General features: G+C 36.9%; 1 protein-coding gene and 1 non-coding gene across 2 annotated transcripts; one reads left to right on the forward strand and one right to left on the reverse strand.

Moving 5' to 3' along the window:
• Positions 1-5,445: 5,445 nt before the first annotated feature.
• Positions 5,446-22,617, reverse strand: LOC109857692 (max dimerization protein 1-like). Its single transcript, XM_020434266.1, has 7 exons — positions 22,385-22,617; positions 19,474-19,567; positions 18,937-18,966; positions 12,231-12,345; positions 9,960-10,281; positions 6,689-6,819; positions 5,446-6,299 (listed from the first exon to the last, which is right to left on the reverse strand). Exons 1-6 carry the CDS (start codon positions 22,437-22,439, stop codon positions 6,689-6,691), a joined length of 747 nt encoding a protein of 248 aa, XP_020289855.1. The 5' UTR covers positions 22,440-22,617; the 3' UTR covers positions 5,446-6,299.
• On the forward strand, positions 9,121-9,204 carry Trnal-cag. The gene has a single exon. It is a non-coding gene; the product is annotated as a tRNA-Leu (tRNA).
• Positions 22,618-25,418: the final 2,801 nt, after the last annotated feature.

The following is a 25,418-nucleotide window of genomic DNA, read 5'->3' on the forward strand; positions in this document are numbered from 1 at the left end:
GGGGGGATTTATTATAGTTCTTTGTAATTATTGTTTTTTTTTGTTGTGTGATACTTAATAATTATCTTGTTTGTCTTGCGCGCGTTTCTTTCGTTTCCTGTAAAAAGTGTTTTCTGTGCTTTTCCATTTTGGCGTACGAAAATCAACGGTGTTATACTTCTACTATTTCTTTTGTCCTTTGTTTCAATAATCGAGCATGGGAAACGACTGCCACGTAGTTTCTTGAAGTGATAAATCCCAAATATAAAGAACAGATAAATTACTTCACAGAACGTAATTTATCTTAAAATTAATAGTTTAATGCTGTTAAACTTTTCTCATTTTCAGAACGGTATATTAGTTCCGGATATTGCCAACCAGTTACTTTGTTTGTTAACAACATTTGTGTTAAACAACTCTTCTAATACTGGTGTAATAAAATAAATAATGAAATTAATTTTGAAGTGTGTGTACGTAATTTAACGAGAACGGAAAAAAAGACAGGCATCGGACTGCACACAGTTATCGCAGCTGTAAAACCCGCCATTTGTAATTGTGATGTGTATTTCGCCGTGATAGTTTCGTGCACCAACCAATATGATTTAACTATTAAACGATTGTTGATACAACAATCGATACACGTACGATCTAATATCAAAAACCGTAGTAAGCCTCGCTAAAAATATTTCGCCTGGCGTGGTCACGTTTCTGGCGGGATTTGACTTATTCTGTATGCGTGTGTATGTGTGTGTGTTCTTGTAAATGTGTTAAACTCGCAATCGCTTTTTTTCAAATACCTATCTCTTTTTCTATTAGCTGCTGCTTCGCTTCTTTGTGTATGTGTATAAATTTGTGTATAAATGTGTGTTTGTGTGTATATGTGTGATATTTATTTATGTCCTTCCTATTATTTACTCTCTATTATATAATCCATTTATTAACATTAACAGTTAACCCTTTAACTCAGATTGAACCTGGTTTGAGTATACATTCGATTAAGAAGTCTCCCGAAAAAGTTTTATTTTTTACAAATTTAGACTCAATATTTTCACTTTTTTAAAGCATTTTTTTTATACATGATTACAATCTTCAACTTTTAAAATTTAAGATCCCACGACTTTTCGAAAAAATTGTACAATGACCGTTTTCCTTAAAATTCTTTTATAATCTTACATGTGTGCTCTCTCTTATTATATATATACTTTCCCCCGATTAATTTCTATTATTCCTTTTAGGATATTTACTTATTATATAATACTGTACACACACAGAATAATAAAAAAAAAGTATAAATTGTTTCTTATAGTTTCAGATCATTTTTTTTTTAATTTTATAATGATAAAGATTTTTACAGATTTCAACTTTATACATATTAAAAATTTTTTCTTTTATATATATATATGTGTATATATATATATATATATATATATATGTATATATGTATATATGTATATTAATCAATTTTACGACATTATATTAGTGATACAATACTGTATTTTATATTATAACATAAAAGCAATAGAACAAATTTAAAATAAATAAAATACAAAAGAAACATACATACACATATTTAATAAATAAAAAAAGTAAATAAAAAAACAAAGTAAACACAAATAAAAATGCATCAAACAAAATATTTTCAAATTAAACATAAGTTTGTACATACATGTAGGTATGTAGTATTAATTTTTGTCATAGCCTGCGTTTACAAAACTGTGACAGATTTAATTTGCTTCAGCAAATTGCACACTTTCTTCTTCGCGCGAATGTCGCCATCGCGTCTAGAAATCTACAAACTAAAAAACCGAACTTATTGAATTAACAAACGTTATTTGTTTAAGTTGCTGGAAAAATATTTAGAAAAAAAATATTGTACCAACGCGATGAGAAAAAAGGCACTCTCTCTACTCTCTAAATCTTTTTGTGCAGTTTAATTACACATTTTTCATGCTTCATATATCCGTAACACCAGGAAAAAAGTTAAAGGGTTAACTGGCATACATATTCCTTGTTGGAATATTTTCCGAATAATTATGCGCGCTGATCAAAATAAGTTATTACTTCCACACAGTCTATATCCGTTTTCAGAGATCATCTGTTACATTTTGGTAATCAGTCTATTCATTATCGCTCACAAAGCCGACTTAGCAAGAGACATTTCTTGTCCTTTTTTTCTTCTCCCTTTCAAAAGTCACAAAAATCTTCCGACTCAACACCCCGTGTAGATTAGAAATAGAAAAAGCGCGTGTCATTGAATTAATTTCTTTCAATATGTGGTACTCGATGCCTCGTGTCATACGTTTAAGTTTCTAGCAATTTTATATTCCTATCTTTTTTTTAAGTTAAAAATAACTTTACTTTTTTCGAAAAGAAAGACAAAAAAGAAACATTACTCTGTGCAATAACATATTTGTTTTTGCATAAATATGCGCAAAGTGCCAATGTATAGTGCTGTTCTCCACAAAACCTAAGATTACATTGCGTGTTGTAACGTCGAAATGCGAACTCGATAAAAATTATAAATGAACTTCGATCCGTAATCTAGATTCTTTGCTTGCCTGTAAATCCAGTCCTCGTGACGAAGAAAGACGTCGCAAAACGATAAAAAGTCGGTACACATCAGTCCCGTAAACACCCCACGAGGGATTTGCGGAATTTGTACTATTCAAATGTATATCTCGAAAAGTGTCCCTTATTTCTTCGAGTTTCTATTCAGTCAGCAATCTATCCGTTATTTGATTGCATCTGTCACATTGTTTCTTTCTTCATAGTGATGAAAAACCAAACTTTTAAACATTCTCTAAGATTTCGTGAGTTGTTTTCTTAAATTATGTTTTAACAAACATTACCGCATTTTTTCTCTAATTTTCGAATTTTTCTATAATTTAAATTAGTTTTCATAATTTAAATTAGTTATAATTTAAATTAGTTTTTTAAATTAAATTTAATACATATATTGTAAAATTTTTTTAAATTAAATTTAATATATATACTGTAAAATTATATAAATAATTGCACATTAAAATAATAATCTCTTAAGAATTATTTTTCCGAAATTGGATTTTCTTTTCAGAACGAAATTAACTGAAATTTGACGTAAGCCAATTGGCAACAATTTGTGATGTAACTTCTCATCACAATTTATGTACATAAATAAGGGACACTTATATATATTTATACATATGCATAATAAAACGTCACTTACATCATAATATAGAGTTATCGATTTAGATTTTGTTTTTTTTTTTTTTTTTTATACTTTGTCTTGCTCACTTAATTACAGAACGATAAAGAATTAATACACACGCGTGTATGTATGTATATATGTATTTATGTATGTTTTCTTGTGTGCTGTGTGTCTGTATTGTAATCTACTAATCGCAATTTATTATTTATGGAGAAAATCAGCCGTTTTTTTCTTATTTTCTCATCTTCACTGTCTAAAAATGTTCCTTCCTTTCATTACTTGTTTTTCTCAAATATACGGTAGTAATATCAATAGGACTTGCTTAAAGACAAGTTTCCTTCGCTTAATCGCAACGGCAACATTCTCACCACATAAAAAAAGGTCGGGGATTCAACCCTTATTTGTGATGTCCAAATCGGACATCTACTCTCTATTTTTTTTCCTCGTTTCGATGCTGAGATCATCTGCCGGCTTTGTTTTGTTCATTCTTATTGTGCTTCACTCTACCTTTCGACTGTCAACTGAGAAAATTCACAACTGACTCTTGATAAAAAGATAAACATGTGTGTGCTTAACTGCAACGAGGTGGCTTCGACTCGGTTGTCATCAAACGAATCCTACTGTTCTTTTCTTTCTATTTGTAAATATGACGATGGCGCGGAGTTTTTGTATACATAGTCAAGTTTTGTTTTTGTTGACAAAGTTTTGTATAAATTTCATTTGTTATTTAAATAAAATTTGATGTGATGAAAGATATCTGCGGTTTAGTTTCAGAGAAATAAGTTTATATTTTACCAAAAATAATTTATATATATTATATAATTTTGTAAACAAGCCTATAATGTATAATATATATATATATATTATATATATGTATACGTAATATTTTATACTACAAAAATAAGTTTTTATTTTATAATTTCTCAAAGCGTATTACACAGTTAATTCCACAAATACTGCACATATAATTTTTGAACTTATTTTTGTGAATCACTAAAAAACAATTTTACGACTAACTCTTTATAGAATATAATTTTATTATGATCTATTTTCGATATATATTACAAATTATTTTTTTAATACTTAACTTCATCGTTTTAAATTAAGCAAATTGCTCCATAAATACTTTTAAAACTTTATTAAGTTTTTTGTAATAAAATCATAAAGTAAATTCTTTTCCATTTTATAGTTTTTTTTTTTTCTAGAAAAACTATAAAACTTCGTGAATCTATTTTAAAGTTTGCCTGCTTTGTACACGAACTAATATTTTATAAATAAAGTTCTAAAATGTAATTTTATTTTTTATCCTACATACTAATCCTATCTCTAAAAGACATCTACTTTAGAAATTTATTACAAGATAGAATATAGAAAGAAGAGAACGAGAATTAATACGAGGAACAATCTGCATTGTTTAAAACAATGAAATTAGATGATTCCTTAATTAAAGTTCTCAAAACAGTTTTAATAATATATTACTAATTTTTATATATTACTAATTTTTATCTCAAGTAACTTACATGAAACTAAACCGAGAAAATACGTTTCAGTTGTTAAAGTTTTGAAACAGTCAAGTGACAATATTATCATTTCTTGCGAAAATTCCAGATCCAATTTGTAACAAAATGAAAAATTTCGTCATATATTTGCTTAACCTTCTGATAGTTTTCATTTTTCACTTTGTTCTTCTCTCTCTCTCACCTGCATTTTCTTTCTTTCTCACTCTATTTCACCACTCAATAATTTACAAATGTTCGATAATTTACTGCCTTCATTTATACTCTACATTCTTTCGACCGTTCTTGTTACATTTTCTCTCCTCTTTCTGTCTTTCTAGTCTTTTTGAATCCAATATTTATTTTTCATGCTGTAGTCTTTTTGTGCTAAAACGTTAAGTAATCGGTGGCTCATTTCTTCGTTATATTTTTTATAAATTTTTCTTGCTTCTTCTTCCGTTTTTATCTTTTTAAACTTGTTTGTGTCTTATATTCTTTATGTTTTCTTCTTCTTTCTCAGATTTTTTTCATTTCAGAAAATGTTGAACCGCAATCTCTTAGTTCATATTTACAACTTCCGGAAAATCGCTAGATTTTTATTAAGTTTACAAGTAATATATATTTATCTAGATGTTTTTCCGGACGTCGTTTTCTCTCAGGATATAAAACATAATTCGCGACAAAATTATGTTCTATATTCTTCTCAACACTCTTTCTCTTCGTAATCAATCTTTCTTTTTACCACTTCCACTTTTCGAAAGAAATTAATTGTGTCTTTTGATATTTTTTTTTTTTTTTTTTTTGCGGATTAATTGCTACATGTTTTCTTTCGATTTAGTCTTCCTCGGATTGCAGATTTCAATAAAGATATCGAAGACCTTTCTTTTTCTTTTTTCATATTGCATGCTATAACTGATATAACAGAATGGTGTTTTTTTTCTCTTCTGCATTATGATCTGCGGTAAAATCGATTCACACTTTAGGAAACGTCACGTCGCCGTCACGTCAACGAACCATCAAATTTTTTCACACCAGGCCGATATTCATAGTCGGAACTTCTATTTAAGATCTCGTCTTAAGTTTCTCTTCAAACGAACGGTTTCAAAGAAACGGTTGATATAATTTCATAAGATAAACTTGAACTCGGACTATGACGATCGGTCGTAAATGGCCTGTAACGGTTCGCGAACGTTGCTGTAATGCAGCGTTAATGTCTCAAAGAATATTTCGACGTGACGCAACGTTGCCACAACGCGTAATAACGTGTGAATCGAGCTTTATCCGAATTTATTTTCCGATATTTGAAATCTCTCTTCCATTCTCTAAAACTCAAGCAACGCCTGAAGAACTTTTTGTTTTTCTTCGAAACTTTGCTTTGTTAAACCAGACCATTTTGGAAGGACAAAATTTTATGACTACTAAATTTAAATGTATTATATACATACGTATATGTGTGTTATATACACACACATACACACACATATATATATATATATGTTAGAATATATATGATATCTCGCACACGCCGTCAATTTTCATACGCCTTGATGGATCTTCTTTTCGCTGTATCTTCCCCTCCCTTGTTGTGTTCTCTTTTTTTTTCTTCAGTCACTTCTTTCATCGCGCCGCATGTTTATCTGCAAACAGTGCAGAAGGAACAATGTGAGGATTTATTTGTCCAACATTTTTGCCTCCCCTCTTACTCTAGTAGTCGCGTATACGCGCGAAAGAATTTCTCATATTTTTAGCATGCGTTTTTTTTTTGTTGTTTACTCATCATCATCGTGCAGCGAAAACAATTAGACAATTATATAATTGTCGAATATGACACATCTGATCGAGTTTTCGTAAGCAAAGATTACTTCAATTTATTCGCGAGAATAATATGTCTCGCGTTTCTACAGTAATGTTATATCTCCTCTCGAAGTAGAAAACTTTCTATCGTTTCGTGTTAAATTTAATGTGTACACGTGAATGTATGTGCGCGCGCGCGTGTGTGTGTGTGTGTATGTATATATATACGTACCTAAAGATTGTCCATCATCTCGGAAAGAATGGAGGTGGACATTGCGACACCGCTATCACAACTACTCTGTACGCTACTGTGATCGTCAGTGTCCGATTGGTTGCTAGTGTAACCAATTACGTCAACTTCATCTGTAACAAAAAACATAAATTTCGCGTTTATCGTCAGATACAAACGTTCGGAAGAGAATTGCGGTTTTTTAGTCACCAAATATATTCGAATCAAAATGTTGAGCAAAATTAAGATTTTCAAATAAGATATTTCTTTGTTTTTTTTTTTATGCGCGAGCTATCGCGGGGCACTACTCTCTAGAGCCGAGTGTTGCGCGGGAAACAAATTAGAAACCCGCTTGTATCGTGGAGGATGACAAAAATACTGAAAATACTTCGATTAATTCGTTTCAACGAAATCACCTGACTTGGAATGTACGTACAAGGAGACATTTGAAATCTGATGTTTCTTTTCTCCTGTAAAAAGCGCTTCTTTTCGTGATATAAGAAAACGCACAAATTGCGGCGCATCAACCGCGCGCACAGATTAAACCAATACCCGCCAAGAATGAATGCCGGCAAGGACGCGCCGTTATTATGACGTCATACCGTCAAATGAAGAGATGATAGGCGACAACGTGGAAGGCTAAGCAAAGACCACAAAAGAGTGACCGGGAAAGAGCGACGGTGGTGGGGAAGAGGGAGGGAAGAGAGCGAAACAGCCGCGGGGTGTACAGTAGCCATGACACTCGCTGGAAAGCACGGCTCGAAGAAGACGAGGGGGTGTCGACTACACTTGCAAGTCACCCTCTCACCCCGCGCCGCACCGAGCCAGGGGTATTTTTCCATAATCAATAACATGCCTCTATTCTCGTCACACTAAGCGAACCAGATCTGCCCTCGTCACCCGTCTCTCCCTTTCCTTTTCTCACCTTCCCCCCCTGTGTTCACGACACCACTAACCTGTCCAGGTGACAGTGATGCTCAAAACAGACGCAAGGAAGACGTACATAATATTTGGAAGTAACACAAACACAAACAAGATACATAAAGTAAGATATTAAATATACATTTTATTAAAATGTTTATAATAATATAATAAAATGTTAGAATCAAATAAAAATAAAATTACAAAAAAAATTTGAATTTTTTGATTGGCTACAAAAATTGATCTTTGGAAACGCGAGCAAAGAGAATAAGATAACGTGATATGAGAAACACTGATGTGAGAGAGAGAGAGAGAGAGAGAGAGAGAGAGAGAGAAAGAGAGAAGCAGTAATTTAAGGATGACACTAGTGACAAAAGAGTTTATTAAAACCAACGTTTTGCGCATCCCCAACTTTCGCATAGAATTTTGTTACTTCTTATCTCTTCAGCACGAGGCATAAAAACACGCGAAACATTTGACGCTTTTGGCTCTACATCTACTTCTCTTAAAAGAAAAACTTTGCTCGTCAAAATAAAACAAGTAAAAAAAAAAAAAAAAACAAGTATATGTCATTGCGTTTCTCGTTTAATTAGTTTTCGTGATTATTACGATAGTAAACATGGCATACGGCAGTTTTCTTGCGTGCCGAGTGCTTATCAAAAAACCGAATGAAACTGTAGAGTGACGAAAGGGGAAGGAAACAACGTCCGTATATACAGTATATACAGTTATACAATCGTAATATTCGTTTGTTATAATTGCGATAATTATTTTGGAAAGTTTAAATAATATTAAAAGGTCTCGGCGTAAAGATTCACGCACGCGAACATTTCACAGGCAACACCTGATATCGGATGCCGTATAAATACGTGTCAATATTAAATTAAACAAATACGCAATTTGAATTGTATCAATGTTCGAACATCGTAAACTTTTATGCACGCGGCATTTTGCCGACGTGTATAAAAGTTTTCCTGTAAAATAAAAAAAAAAAAGAATAATAAAAAAAAAAAACAATTTGCTTGAGCAAAAACGTTTCCCTCAATTCTAAATTGCCAATTTTCGGAACTTTGCTCGGACGATGAACGGATTAATCCAGTCTATTTATACTAGTCGTTGGGTCCCCGATTAAATCTCGATCGTATTTCACCTCAGTATTCGTTCGGTCACATGACGAACGTAAGAAATGCTGTAACGTGCGGTTAAACTCGCCACGTGCAAGTCGAACCGGACAAAAAAAAAAAAAAAAAAACTTGTGTTGAGAAATTGAGTTTTGTTTTTGCGGTAGTTATCAAAGTAATACGCAAAGATATTGACAAGTATATTTTTTCTTGTCAAACTTTTTTTGTTTCAAGAGAAACCAGTACACACGACGTAAAATACGATATGTAATTTGAGATAAATTGAAACACACGAATGTTTTTTAAAGTTCCGACAGATTTTATTTAGATGTGTCACGCAAATGATCGAATCTAAGGAGAAATGCTCTCAAATAGATGCTGTTCTTATATAACGTCAGGATGGCCGAGCGGTCTAAGGCGCTGCGTTCAGGTCGCAGTCCACTTCTGTGGGCGTGGGTTCGAATCCCACTTCTGACAATGATCTTTTTTTAAATTTCGAAAAACAGAATACATTGATGCAATACGGGGAAACGATTATGCATTGCGTGAAATGTACATCGTGAATTAGTTAAAAAAAAAAAAGAAAAATTTCAAAATTGCTTCAATGTACAAAATATATTTGAGACATTCTCTCCTGTGATTGATCAATTCGCTTAAGTTTTTTCCACGTTCCTGTAACCTAATCTAACCTAACGTAACTTAGGTTACTTTTAATCTCCCGCGAAAAAACGATCTCTGACATCGAAAGTTTGATTTGTTCTTTTTCGCTGAACTGATGCAGCTAGTTCAATGAAAAAGAAAAACCCAAGTGTTAGATATTTAATATTGAAAACTTTTGAAAATGTTTCGGTGTGTAAAATGTTTTAAATTGACAAAGTTATGTTTTTATATATCAATATTTTATTTTCAATATTTTATAATAGAAAGATTCTTTTCTAATATATGATAATTTTGACAAAAAAAATAATTTATATTAGAAAACGATTTGCATATTTGGATGTCTTAAAAATGAATCTTTTGCGAGATCTATTGCAACTTCTTCTCGACAGTACTTTGAAGTGGTACCTTAAACAATATACATTTATGAAAAAATAAAATAATAAATTCTTATAAAAAATTTTCAAAACAGAAAACACAATGTATATTGCTGATACAAAACAAAGAAGACAAAACCGACAAAGAGATGTAGAGTTTCAGTCTCCTCAGGATCCTCAACATTTTGCAATACTTACCGGACTCCGAAACAGACGGACTACCCGTAGACCTGTCCGAGTTCCTGCAGCTTCCAGCGGAGCTAGTCGACGCAGTACCGAGAGAGCACTCGGAGATACTGCGCCGTTTCGATAACATCACTGCTGAAGCTGCAGCAGCGGCGGCGGCGGTGGAGGAGCTGCTCGGCGCACTCGTGCTAAGTCCGTGGAAATTGTGAAGAACATGGAAACCGTAGGAGCCGGTCTGGCTCGCCAGCTGCTCGAGTCGCCGTTTCAGATACCTCTGCTCACGCGACAGCTGTTCCTTGTGTAAGGTGTTTTTGCGCTCGCGGTCCTCCAGACTCTGCAATCCGATCCAAATTACCCATTAATTGTAATATCTCACATGTAACGTACATAATATCAAACTCCAAACTAGCGGTAAGAAAACTTTCAAATCGTGATCAATTAAAATTAAAGTTATGTGACTTATTAGTCAGCCGCATCTCTTTGTATGCTTGAAAAAATTGAACTTGCAAAACTGATAGGATCGATCAGTGACGGTTCAACGCGATGTGTAGTAGATAATAAAGGCTGGCAATGGAATCATTTGGCCGAAGACAAGAGATTGCGTTTCGCTCGACAGGCAATGAGAACGTGCGTACGTACGTACGTGTGTGTAAGCGCGCGTGCGCGCACGTCAGTGTTATTGTCAGTTAGCTATCATCAACGTTTCGCGTAGGGAAGTTCCTGGCTACGTACTTTCCACTCGACTCAACATGATTTTACAATGGATATAAAAGGAGGTTAAGGCAAGATACACCTCGCCGTAAAGCGTCGCAAATCGACCGACCTCAGAAGTTAGACTCGGCTGACTCCTACCGTTTATATTGCGTTAGCCTACGCTAATTATAGCATAATTTGACGTCATAAAAGTGGCGTGTATTTTCTATACGCCTTAACATTATTCATACGTAACAAATCCCATGGAATTATCTATCTATCCTATGCTCTATAAATATATTATAATCGAATATAAAAATAGGATTTAAAAAAAAATAGAGAAGTGCAAAATAATTTACGAGAAAAAGTGTGGCAAAAATATTTGCTGAGAGCAAAACGTTACAAAGACAAAAAAGCAAAAAGAGCATAAAAAAGAGATAGATAGATAGATAGATAAATAGATAGATAGATAGATAGATAGATAGATAGATAGATAGACAGATATATATAGAGAGAGAGGAAACAAACAAAAAATCACGCTCCGCCAACTTCGCAACGTACAAATCGCTTTGTCTTCCGGTTATTTCTACATTTTACTTCCTCTGAAATGATATAAACACAAAAAAAGATACTTCCGTCTTTTTCAATTTCTTTTTTCTGTTATACCTTCTTAGCCTCCGTCTATCTTTTTTTTTTTTCCCCCCCGTTTTCTTTAGCTTTCCCCATCCTCCGCGATCTCTCATCCCACGTTCTCTCTTTCGCTATTCACATTTCTTCTTACATCTTGTCAGTGAAAACTTTTTCAACGAGCAACGTCGTCGCTTTGTAAATTATCGACTCGTCTGAATTTATTTTATGCATCGTTCCCGAGTAAAATTTCGAAATAGAATCACGAACAAGTTTCAGTTTACCTTATGTAATCCGGTATCATGTTGTCGTGTTTTTTTTTTTTTTTTTTTTTTAAATAATACGCACACTATTCTGCTGATCTCTCAATGTAATCTTTATTGAGAGAGTGCGGAGAAACATCTCTGAGAGCTAGGCGCAACAACTTAATCCTCTCGAAAAGTATGAACGAGCAAAATATTTGTCTCCTACCTAATATAGACACGTAATGTTTACAAGTTGCTCGTGGGTCAGACTGATGTACGTACACACGTGAGTCTCCCACGCGGATTATGCATGCACGAATGAACAGTAGATATTATCTGAGTGTTTACGTCACTATATACTGTGTGTGTTCGTTGCTATATATCTAATTTTACTTTTCTCTATATCGCGGTCGGTTTTTTTCTTCGCCTAATAAAAATCTACAAATTATAGGACGACGTAATTCTCGGAATTACATCTCGAAAATTTCTTCCAATGATTTTTGTACTTACGCGCATTTTTTTTTTTTTTTATCTATTTTTACCAGAATATTTCTAGGACGATAATTTCTAATTATGCAATTACCAGCAAAAAGATGAAAAAGCAACGTATTTTTATCAGCGAATTTTTCCCTTTTGCGATTTTCGTTTCCTACAACCGAGCTCCGAGATATTTTTTCCCGCTGTAATTTTTACGGTGTAGCTGACTGTAATCACTCACCTTAATAAAACGCTTAGCCTTGGTCAAAAGGCCTAACGTGGTGTGTCTTGACGTTTCGGGCCCAAGTGGTACCAACAACTTGAGCTTTTCGAGACAAGTTCTAAGGTGAGCTCTCCTGTAACAGAATAAAATCACCGCCGTTACAACTACAGCTTAAAATAAAAATTTGTGTTACTGTAACTTCGCTTAAAAAAAGTTTTCATTTAACGTCAGTTTTTTAATTTTATATTTATTTAAAAAAAACTCAACAATATTCACGCGAGACGAAATCTTTTCTAAATTTAGTTTCTTTCTTATTTTGTGCGTAAACACACTTTTCTAGATAATCACGCATGATCTAACGCAACTTTTTTGTTTATCGTGTTCTCTCCTGTAACGATACAGTTACCAGTTAGAGCACGTCTAACCGTTAGCCAAGCTTCACCGATACCACTATATACGGCTATAGGTCGACCTAGGTCAAACGCAAACATTCGTTGCAGTTGCAAAACCACAACTGTGAGCATTGTCAGAAAAAAAAAAAAATAAAAAACCAAAACTCAAATTGTTATCAATTGTTTTGTTGTCGATCAACTTGGCGATCATCAGTTAATTCGTCGACGAGAAAAATAGCACGCCCGTACAAAGCTAGTCTTGTTTTATCGAGTTCACGCAAATAGACACAATCATTACGTTTTGGTTTTAACTTTTGGATTGCCAACGATTTCACAAACCGAAGGACTAATCGTCTAACAAACGAATAAGCGCGAGGTACCGCTTTGGTTCACTTTCACCCGAGTTCGATGCACTCTGTAACGCAATCGCAACGGCACAGTGTACACATCACGTTGAACCGCGGCCAACAGTAGGATCGTCCGAGTTCTCTACGGTCAGGTCTTTAGAAAATTTCTTACAAGCGTTTCTTCAACAAGTCACTGTGCAAGTCGAATAGCAAACAAATAGCAAAAAAAAATAAATAAAAAATATACTTATGTAAATAACATTTTATCAACTTGATATAATTTTCGAAATAGTTTAAAAATAATTTTGCAATTAAAAATCAATTTACACGTTACTACTCTCGTTTTTTTAAAATCGCGGAAAAATCATCGCAGGCTGTTTTGAAAAAGAAGATAAAATAAGCTAGAATTTTATGTCTTCACAAAGACGCGAAAGTGTTCGTTCGAATTTCTTCTAAATTTTTTTTCTTTTTTTATACGAGGACCTCGTTTATATAAAGTAAATCTACGGGCGAGCGTAATCTTGGTATTCCTGCTGGCTACGCAGACCCCACTTGATCGTTAAGAAAGGGCGGGAGAGTGAGAAAGAGAGAGAGAGAGAGAGAGAAAAGAATCCCCAAAGTGCACCTACGTTCTACATCTTCAGATTCTTGTCCCAAAGAATCGAGTAGAGATTCTTCAGTACGGTTGAAGGTAGGTTAGTTTTCTTCCTAGAGATCCCTCCTTCCTGCGCGCACACATACATACAAATATTCCGTTTAGTGATAGGGATATGTTCCCGATGAGAATTCCGTTCGTATTAAGGGTGAGAAGCGGCAAGGCGATAAGAATGAAATAGAGGATCAAGGGAAAGGATCCAATATAAATGATCCCCCGAATCCCACCGACGAGCACAATAGGTGTCGGACACCACGCAAAAGCTTTCTTGCTGACTTGCACATCTTGCGCGCGAACCGATTTGAATCGCCCACACCGCGTCCCCGACGCCATAAAAAAAAAAAAAAAAAAAAGCGCGCACATAGGATTGAGTCGAGTGATCACTTCGACTTTCTTAACAGCTCCGGAACCTCAACTTATCACAAGCAATGTAACAAAAAAAAACATGTAAGAACTTAAAACTGATTTTAAAATTTTGTTCAAACAAATTTCAGTTGTTTCTGAGACTCTCTCTCTTTTTTCTTAATGATAAAACAAAGTTTGGATTCAAAAGTGACAAAGTCTCGAATCTTAAAGCTTAGATCAGACATGGGTCTCTCAGACCAACTCAGAAATTGCGCGTCAACGTTTCTAAAAATAATTAGTTTTTTTTAACGTTTGTATCTTTGAAACTACTAGAGATTTTTTCAATTTGTTTTTTATCGACGCAGAAGTGTTTAAACTTTCGATTCAAAACAAAAGAAATTGAAAAAATATTGATTTTTCGCAGAGAAATTCGATCTTAAAGTCGCGTGGGTCCTACTACAGATCTGGTCTGATAAACTTTGTCGTAATTTTTAAAACCTGACCACGAAGTGAACGTTAATTGCGTTTTTTCAGAATCTTTTAATTTCGATATAATAAATAAAAGTATTAGATACGTATGCAAAATCATAAATTTTCGAAGAGGAAAGGTTCACACAAAAATTCACTTGCCGAATATATCGAAAAAGTCGATTACGCGCGGTAACATCTCGCGTACGATATATCGAATGAATGTTCGATTTCCGCGTCGCGTACTCACTTCCGGATGGAAATGAAAGCGGAGTCGATCGAATCGGCTATTGTACACAAGACTGGCGCGAAGAAGCCCGGAAACTCATATCTTGAAACTACCTACACACACACACACACACACAATTATAGAGAAACAATTTTTACTTATCAAATTTGTCATGTCAATATCAATGATGAAATCGCAATCTCATGCGATAACTAAAACACCAAAACATCGTTGCTTTTCCTTGTGCGATAATTATTGAAAACATATATCTCTATATTTTTTCTTATCGAAGCCCCGATCAAGATGATAAAAATATTGTTTACATGTGAAACAGGTTACGTTCGGTTTAATTCGGAAAGGAATCACAAGACACGTTCCAAGACGCGCCTTAGTCGCGAACTAGTTCCCCCCTCCGAAATATATTGCACGTTCAAATGCGATGCAATTACAACTTGAAGCCGTTAATGCGCACTTCATGCAACGCTGATAACAACCCTCTCGCATTTTGCGACAATGTCTCTTATACTTTCTCTCTATTCTCTGTTTCGCTTCATCCCCGTCATCTTTTTCTCTCGATTGGGTCGCAAATCAATCCCCAAACCGTCAATACGGCTTTATGTCCCCGAAAATTACGGAAAACGTAGTCAACGTGGGAAATACGCTCCCTCTGGTTTTTGTTTTGTGTTTTTCTCTTTCTTCGTCCCTTTGTCCAGCATCGTTCGACAGGTCACGTCCAACAGGTATACATCTCAGATAATGCGCTATATTGTCGCCGCGACTATCTACTCGTTTTAGTCACGAAGTGATTAGTCCCGTCTTTGAAACAAAGAAACTAGATTGAAAGCTCGTATCTCGCGTCATCGTAGACAGCTGATTTTCTTTTTCTTTTTCTTTATTTTTATTAAAAACAATAAAGCGCCAAGTTTTGAGAGTTTGCGCAATTATTCTCATCCGAGATATTCCAATTCCCATTGATTTTCGAAAAGAGAATAATACACTACGACTTATATTTGCAATTTTTTCACATTATCCTCTGTTATATGTAACACGCGAGAAACGAGTAAGCGCACAAGAATGAGAATCACTGTTCAGAAGAGCTCAAGGTGAACGAGCTTCGCAGTGGCAGTGGTAAGCCGCGGAGAAACGTGGAGATAAGCGAGAGATCCGTGGGGCTCCCTAGTGTGCTCACCGCTCCTCTTACGTGGAAAGCGTGCGTGAAAATTTTCATACCCTCCCTCTGTTTTTCTCGCACTTCACACGATCACGCCGCTCGAATAATACGTTAATTTCTCGCGAATGGGGGTTCGTGGTGACGTCGAATTTTTCGAGAAGAGAGAACCAACACGCGCATTAGAAACACCAACCAACGTGCGCTCACGCAAAAAAAAAAAAACAGCACTCGTATAAAAACGAGTTTGAAAAACATCTCATTTTTTTTATATTCATAATTACTTTTCAAATTTTCCGCGTATTTATCACATTTTTTTTTACAAATCCCGTTTCGGGATTGAATTCGAGATTAAATTTCGTGATGTGAATTTCGAGCGAACACTGAATGTCAAAATTTTGCATTTATTAATATTCGTTTTTTCACTCCGCACGTCCAGATGATTCGAACAAAAAATACAATCATCTCTTGCGCGCGCAAATTTTTTCCCGCGAAAAAGCACATCCATTACCGCGAATCGCGAACGTAACTTACGTACGTGATAACATTTATGTTTTGATCATCGGACAAACTTTTTTTGCTTTTACGGGGAAGAGGAGCGTTTCGCAGTTTTTTTTTTTTAAGTGCAGTTTTTTTTTTTTCAAAATCAAATATTCCGTACGCGCGACACTATCCGATAAGCGCGTAACGCTTCTCTAGCCAAGGTCGGTCGATGCTCCGTGAACACAACGTCGGGCATCTCCTGGTCTTCCCAACGTTAGAAAATGAAAGGAGATACACACACACATAGGGTGCACGTTGTGCCGAGTTGTGTCCTTGACCCCAAAGCCAACCCTGCATCTCTCGCGAAGAACGTACCCCGCGCGCGCGTCGGCGCGCACATCAATTCTGATCACTTAAGTTATTCCGCTCTCGTGTTCTTCTCCCCCTCCTCTCTCTCTCCCACCCCTCTCGCCCTTTCGCTCCGTCCCTCGCATTATATTACTTGTTATTCGTAAAGTTTCGCCGGATTCGCAAACGCAAAACTTCACAGCCCGGGAGAGAAACATCGAGACATTAACGAGGCGAAAGAGCGGCTAATTGATATTTGCAACTGAATTTTATCGATTAAGAGTTTGACTGTTTTTTTTCTTTTCTTTCTTTCCGAACTACAATACGCTTGCGTAAACAACAACAACAACATAACCGGCCTTTTATCTAAACCTTCGCTCCGCAATGTGAGTTGCGCGATAAGATACTTTCATATCTAAACAATAAAACAAAACAAAAAAAAACGATTTACGTCTCGAGATCCTCAATGAAGATTCCCTCTTCCTGCTCTCTGTTTTTTTTCTCTTTCTCTCGTTTTTTTTACGTACGTAGAAAATAACGCGAGTGTGAGCATTTAAGAATTGCAAGAGGTCAGAATGGGGAGATCAAACGGGGAAAAGGTTCGAAATATGAAAAGAAACACAAGAACGTACCGGGACTCAGCTGTTTCCGCGGACAAAGAATAATATACTTAAAAATTCAATGCATTTCAAATGGATCCCGAAATTCGGTCTTAGTCGCCGCATCGCTTCCGCTCGCATCGGCGCGGTATCACTTGTCGGGGGACCCCTCCGTTTTACTCTTTCCCCCCACCTCTCTTCCCACCCAGTACACTACACGCAATCTACGTGTTCTTTTGTATGTGCGCGAAAAAACTCGTTACATGTTTTATTTTTTAATCGCTATCTGCCGACTTTTGTATGTACACCACGTACGTGAGACGCGCGATCACACCGATACACACAAACCGTTCGCAGGAAAAGATGCGAGTTTTATTTTCACCGCAGTTAAAATGTGTTTTATGTGTTATATGCGCGCGTATCATTTGTACACGTCCGAGTGAGTCGTTATCGTCAAACGGAGATCGATTGGGCGATCACAATGTGTGGTTGCAAGCTTATCCGTTTATCTTTCGATGCAGTATGGTGTAATTTTAAGGTATATCGCGAACGCGCGCGCATAAATTCGCGAATTTATTTTCATCGGAACATCACGCTAAATTTAGGACAGTATGTCATTGGCTTCCACTTTTCGTGCTGCTTGGCGCGCACGTGCTGAATACTTATAAAGCATCAAAACTCATTCTCTCAATCAGTCGTCACTATACATAGAACACGTAAACAACGTAGTAGTGGTCAACAAAACCGAAACTCCCCTCCCCGTTCTTGTTCTCCGAAGAAGAAAAATATACTCGGAAATAATTTTGATAAATCAACATCCGCGTGTATGTACATATATAAACATCCCAATTTAAAACCTGATTATAAAGAAATACCAGCTTGTTTGAATATTTTCACTATGCTGTTACGCAAATATTTGCAGTTGTTTTACAGCGTATAAAATATTGACTTTTGAAAAATTGTTGAATTTTACAACGCGATTTTCAAATCGAACGCGGAAAGCGTTTATCCAAACGGAAAATGTGATAAAAATCTGAAAACAAAAAAAAATTCAAATGTTTACTTTGTAATTTTAAAATTGTTACTTGTTTCGGGACGAGCAAGTTTGTTTCGCGCGAAAAAAAATACACAGGCACGATCCGGAAATATTCGGAGGAAGGAAACGAAAATTGTGCAAGTTAGCGATGCATAAAAAGTGAAAAGGGGGGATCAATGGGGCGCTTTGGAGGATAAAAGAGAAAGCGATGTATAGGTAGTCGCAGAAAACTATTGATTTTTTTTATAAGCAGCCCATGTGCGAATAGTGCTCGTAATGGGGAGGGAGAGAAAAAAGAAAAAAGAGAGAGAGAGAGAGAGAAAAAGAGAGACGAGAGAGGGAGAGGTATAAAAGAAAGAGAATTATACAAAGGGTAGCTTGTGACACAGAAACTGCCGATGTAAAAAAAAACCCCTCTGCTCCGTATTACATCCCGTATTTACGTTATATAAACGCCTATTTTCAACGCTTATTTTTCTATTATTTTTTATTTTCCATTTTTAAAACCATTTAATATACACATCGATAAGATTATTTTTCAAATTAGTTGCAGATTACTGAATGTCCACACACACATACAAACTTAGGTATATTACATCGTCTCTCTTCCCCACTTACTCTATATAACTTCAATTAATGTTTAAAATCACTCACCTATTTTTCTCTAGCTCGTTATGAGTCGTTCTGAAAGCAGAAAATAAATAAGTGTTATTTTTTGTTGTCAAAAAGCGAAAGATAAAAACATGATTTGCGATAACGAAAACATCGAGAGACTAAATAATAAAATCGAATGACCTGACCATATAAATTTCGCAAGCGGAGAGATTAATGCGCGTTTAAAAATATTACAAACAGTTATATAATTCAGTTGTAAATAAATTGCAACTGGTAACTGTTAACACGCACGCAGTTACGGCGATACAAAAATGTTGCATTTTGAACGACCGAGTATCAATCGATATTCTAAGTTGTTTTCCATGCGCGATAAGTCGCGTTTATTTAAAACAAAAAATAGCAATATCTTATGTAAAAACTTTAATACAAAATAAGATCATATCTTCCTAATATTGTAAACACAGAGAGAGAAAAAGAGAGAGAAATATATGTGCTTTGAAACTTTGTTTTTAAAGAGAAATTTTGGAGATAAATTATTTTAACAATTTTCAAAACATATCGAAGCAAAATACGAACCTGCTGCCTTGAGACTTCTTCGTCTTTGGCCTCTTTGTAATCGTCCGCATATCATCGGATATTGGCATAGTTGAAGCGTAGCCATGTTCAGCTTCTGTAAATTAAACACAGCGATAAATTAATCAACTAATCACGTTCGAATTACATATACATATATCCTTAACAATGTAATTTTTCCTGCTTTTAAAAGACAACACAGACACATGTGATTATGTGTTTATGTGTGGGAGTGGTATAAAGATTAAGAGATTACATTTAACGCGCAAACACGTTTCTGAAACGGATTAATTTCGCATTGCGTTTGAACAGGAAAAAACAACAGCGACGTGACACTCGCGCGAGAGAGCGCTCGAACTTTTAATGTTTGTTTAAGCTTGTTACAGAATGAGCAACGAGAGAACGCGCATCGAGAGATCGAGATATATATATATTAAGTCACATTTGTTTTAATTTCTCAAAACCGTTTCTCAAAAGACTCCACGCGCGTCTCTCGATCGAAGAGATCGAGTTTCGTGAATTTTTGAGCAAACGTTTAGAGCGTTTAATTATTTTACTTCAATAAGCGCGTACATCATTAAGCGCCCGTCGTAATCGGAGAGAGCGAGTCTCCTTGCGCCAAAGATAACATTTATTATACTTCTATAAGTGTCGCGTGCGTGCGCTGGGTTAAAAGCAGGATAAACAAACGCACATCGCATCGCGATTCGAAATAGATAGACAGATGCGCATCGGAGAATAAATTTTTTTTTTTTATAAATAGAACTCGCGATTAAATTAAGAACCAACAGACAAGTCGTAAATAAAAATAGGACGGACTTTTTGCAACACACGCGTTTAAATAGATAAAAACAATCGCGATATCGAATATTAAGACTTCGGATCGATTTCCGATTCACTTTTTCGACGAGTTCGCAATTTTTAGTTTTAACGCGTGCGTAAATAAAAAAAAAAATAAAAAAATTATTGGTGCGACGAAAATTTTGTGCGACATTTGAATTAATTGTCAAACGAAATCAACTATTTCTATGTGTGTAACGTTCACATCTGATTTAATACGCGCAGCGGTGTTACTTTCAAATTCCCTCCCGTCTTTTCACGAAACAATAACTCGGAAAATTACGAAAATTTCGCACAACTTGAAGCAATCTTTTGCCCGAGTATCGTACTTTTTTTTTTTTTTTTTTCGTGCACAACGTGTACGTGCGATTTTATGGAAATCGTCCGCGAAATTAGAAATTTCGGAACTCTCGCGAGAGAAACGTGGTGACACGCGAGAGGTTAATAAAAACAGCTTGCGCATACATATACGACGGACGTGAGTTTTCGCACGTATGTGACGAGAACGTCGGCTCCGATGCGACGTAAGCAACGTATCGCATATATGTGTATGTGTACAAGTAAAAAGATAAAAAGAGATCATCGTTCACACACACACACAGACACATGTACAATTCATTACAAAACAAAGATGTATAAAAACGAAGATACGTGACACTTTTTTGTTGAGATTTTCTTTTGTTACAAACAAAAATTTTTAATCTTTACAACAAAGTATACAATCAAATGCGCAAAATATTCGTTAAGTTTGTTCGTACATTTAAAAAATCTAAAATTTATTTTCGCGTGTGTTGTTTTTAAAAGTAGGTTTATGCCGTATATAAAATTTATACAACGATAATTGTGTATTTAAAAAGACCATAAACCACTTGGTCGGGGAATGACGTCTACAAGATAAACCATGTCAATAAATTAATAATTTTCAACAGCATCAATAGCAGCTCACATTTGCTCCAACTGGCCTCATCCACACGCATTCTTTATTTCGTATATTTCATATATATACTCTATCTGTTTAAAAGTCGTCAAAAAAAAAATGCTCGGATCAAATTTGCGACAAACATCCCGATCTGAAAGAATGACGCTATTGTTGGCGAGTCTCATATCGACGTATAAACCTACTTTTATATACACGTCGAACACGTGGTCGGGTTAACTCCTTCAATGGCTTCGGTCTGAAATCATTTTGTTATCTCTTTCTTTTTCAGTCGCGACAATATTAGTCAGCACCAAATATCAGAGAATTCTTTTTCAGGAAATCACGAGAGATAAAATAGCGAACTGTAAGAACACAAATCACAGCGAGATAATGGGAACACGTATATGCCAGATATCGAAGCAAAGATCCAATGTGAAAAAAAACACAAAAAAAAAAAAAAAAAAAAAAAAAAAAAAAAAAAAAAAAAAAAAAAGAACGTCACGTATTCCGGAGCGATGACTTATCGGTAAGAATCGTAAATTTTACGAAGTCACGTAACTATTGTTCGAGATCGAGTAACTATATCGAGACAATACCGCTTTTGTAATCACGTGCGATTTTTTTTTTTTTTTTTTTTTTTTTTTCCAACGAGTTCGGTCTCTCGATCGGCGAAGAGTTTCGAGCGAGAAAGTTTTCGCAAGAGTTTCATCAGAACGCGACGATTCACGACGTTTCTTTAATCATTTGTTTAGTCATAAATGTTTGTCGAAACCAATGGCATTGAAAAGTCGCAGCACTGTGACACCGTTTTCGAATTTCTCAAATTCTTACGTGTGTATTATTAAATAGACACACATTTCATATATATATATATACTTCAAATTTATGCAAGCCTGTGTGTGTTGTGTTAGTGCGCGAAACAAAAACATATAATACGCGAAGAAGTCTCGATTAGAAACATTGGGGAAAAAAATTGTGCGCACGTGCATGCGTAAACGTGGTGCGCGAGTGTTGTGTTTATGTCGAAAGAGAGATTGTGTGATTATACAAATGGCAATTTGAAAAGAAAGAGGAGGGGGAAAGAGGAGAAGACCGAGAAAGAGAAGAAAAACACGGTGAGAGAAAAATATAAAATAAAAGTTGACGAGCACTAACCTCTTTCCCTTCGTTCAATGTACTCGGCGGCTTCCAGTAGGGCAGCAATGCTCATATTTCCTCGATTTGGCGTAATCCTGGTGGCTTCCGTTCACGCTTAACACTCGTCCACCACGTTGTTGTTCTCCTACTACACTCTCCTCCCCCTCCACAAGCAACGGCGCACTAGCGCACCTCTTGCTTCTCCGGCAACGCGCTCCCACACGCCGCACGCACACTCACACACGTCACGATGCGCGCGCGCGCGCACGTGCGCGTAGATGGGCGCACAGGCGAGAGAGAGAGACGGTGGGAGGGGGAGGGAGGAGGAGAACCGCGAGAGATGCGTAATCGTGGAGTCTTCGGCCGCGCACGAGCGCCGCGACGCCTCTCGTCGCCTCGGGTGGCTCCGCCAGACCTCGGCTACCTTCGCACCGTGTAACTGCGCGCACCAACGCGCAGGCGGGCACGACACGACAACAACGACGATGACGAACGACGACGACGACGCGCACCCGCGAGCGAAGCGCGTACGTATATACACCGATTCGCGGAGGAGAAAATAACGGACGACAGCGATCAGCCGATGCGGATACGCGGAATGTTTCACGTTTCGCGGTGATGTTTCTGTTTTGATTCACAGTAGCTCTCTTTCTCTCTCTCTCTCTCTCTCTATCACGCGCTTATTTCTCACAAATATAGTATAACAAGAAGTAACAAATTATTTCAGTTAAAAAAAAGAGTTCGTCGCACTTTTCGATCGACCGTCGATGTTAATCTTACTTCGGCTGTTTCCACTTAAACTTTTTAGTCGAAGAAAACACACTCGTATTCTTGTCAAGTCACCCTTCACCTTGCCTTTGTGTTCATATAATAAACGTTCCGTCGATCTATCTTATCAGTTGACGAATGTACTTTAACATTTGTATAAATGTTTCTGCTCGAAATGTCGCCTCACTGTCTGGCGTGTCCTTCCGAGCACGTTGGTAACGCTCTGTTGTTGTCTGGTGAGTATTTCCACTTCGATCGCGATTATCCGGCCGTCTTCGTGATGTACGCCTCCCCTCCCCTCCTCCACCACCTCCTCCTCCTCCTCCTCCTCTTCCTGATGCTGCTCTACCACGGTGCTGCTTCTCTTGTTCCCTGTTGCTACGGCTGCTGCTTCTGCTGCTGCTGATGATGATGATGACGATGATGTTGCTCCTTTCCTTCTCACCGCTTAACACCACATCCACCGGGATCGCACTAGAGCACAAAAGAAGCCGAGTTTATCAATCAAGTGCGCGGCACTCGCGAATTAAAAACGCGATACGTCGCGTCGATTTTCACGTGGGGAATCGCAGCGTGACCGTCAAGTCGTATCGGGTAACCAAACCGCCGCTTATTGCGATACAAAAATGCCCGCGTCGAGGTAACTGCGTTTCGAACAACCGCCGAGAGAAGCCGATCGTGGAACAACGCACAAGAGCACGAGCCGTACACGCGCGCACGCACGCACACGCAGCGATGTTACACATATGACGAAAGAAAGAGGGGAGGGGGGGAGAATACAGGGAGGAGGCGGGGGTTGGCGACGGAATGAAAGAGAGAATACGCCGCCTACGCGCGGTCGCGTAACGCGAGAAAAATAAACAGCGAGTAAAACAGAAACAGAGCGAGAGAGCGGAGAGGGATAAAGAAAGAGAGAGAGAAAGAGACGGGAAGAGATGGAGAAGGATAAAGATAATGAGACGCGATAAATATAAGAACGATTACGGTAAAAATTTACGATACGTGCGCGGCGTGTGCTTTGGAATAAAACTTTTCTTGTACATTAAAAATAATGTGAAACAAGAACGTGTGTGTGTGTGTGTATGTGTGTGTATAAGAGAGAGAGAATCTTTTGTCGAATGCGTTCGAGGGAAGTCGGATAAAAGTTATCGCGAAGCACGCGGGAAGAAAAAAAGGACGCGAAACTTTAAGAAGAATTTATTTGCGACATCTCCTGTATTAAATAAATAAACATACGTGGATGCGTAAAATTATAAATTTGTATTATAAAAAAAAAAAAAATATTTGCGACGTAAAATCGTTCACGCTCTATCGGGAGAACGCAACTACGGAACTCGCAAAGAGTAATAACATCCGTTAATTCGGCGAATAAAAAACATTTTGCGCGATATAGGGAAAAAAAAAAAAAAGGAATCGCGACTGAATCCAAAGAGAAGCGCGAGGAGAGAAAGAAGGTTAATACGAAGCCGCTTTATTTGCGAGAAAATGATAAATGCTCACGCGACTGATTGTACAGTAAAATACACACACACACACACGCACACACACAAACATAATGGAAAAAGCATTGATAAATCGCTCGAAAACTATTCTCCGTACAAACCCGTTTTTTTTTACGCAACGGCTCTCGCGTTTTAAATTCAACCGAAAAGCCATCTGTCACCGCTGTAAACATGACGAATGTGTCACACAGCGAGAGGAGGAGGAGGAGGAGGAAGAGAGGAGGAGAAACGCGATTCGCGCGAAGGGTCGATTTTTGATTGAAAAAGAGAAACGACGGTGTGTGTTTTTCGCGACGGGCGCGAATTTGGTCTCGTCTGCTCCGGGAGCCTCCGCTGTTGCTGCGCGGGCCTCAGGGAGAGAGAGGGCGGCCGTTTATCGTGACGAGGCGCGAGGCAACGCGCGCCAGCTGATAACTCGCAAACAAAGAGGCGGGCGACCTGCCTTCGCGCAACAGCACTTTCTACCGCGAACGTCCACTAGAATGCGCCAGCTGAGATCTCATCGTCCCCTCGTCGCACGTACGAGGCCGCTCTTGCTCCGTATATGCGCGCACGGTCTCTACTTGTAGCGTAAACTACATACACGCATGAGTGTACAAACATATATATATCTAAGCATATATATATATATATAATATATATATATATATATACATATTAACGTATGCATACGTACGCGCGCACCTTTATATACATATGTATATATATACTATATATATATATTTATCTACGCCTAACATCCGCCCGATGACATTTGGCACGGGCCGCGGCGATTAAGGAAG

This window comes from Pseudomyrmex gracilis, unplaced genomic scaffold (assembly GCF_002006095.1).
Source record: "Pseudomyrmex gracilis isolate BER0280 unplaced genomic scaffold, ASM200609v1 scaffold_168, whole genome shotgun sequence".
NCBI classification, from domain to species: domain Eukaryota; kingdom Metazoa; phylum Arthropoda; class Insecta; order Hymenoptera; family Formicidae; genus Pseudomyrmex; species Pseudomyrmex gracilis.

Excerpts from the sequence above, each read along its gene's own strand:
- LOC109857692 (XM_020434266.1), bottom strand. The coding sequence starts at position 22,439 with ATGAGCATTGCTGCCCTACTGGAAGCCGCCGAGTACATTGAACGAAGG. Across the intron at positions 19,568-22,384 it reads CATTGAACGAAGGGAAAGAG|AAGCTGAACATGGCTACGCT; the intron begins GTTAGTGCTCGT and ends TTTAATTTACAG. Across the intron at positions 6,820-9,959 it reads TCCGTCTGTTTCGGAGTCCG|ATGAAGTTGACGTAATTGGT; the intron begins GTAAGTATTGCA and ends TTTTTGTTACAG.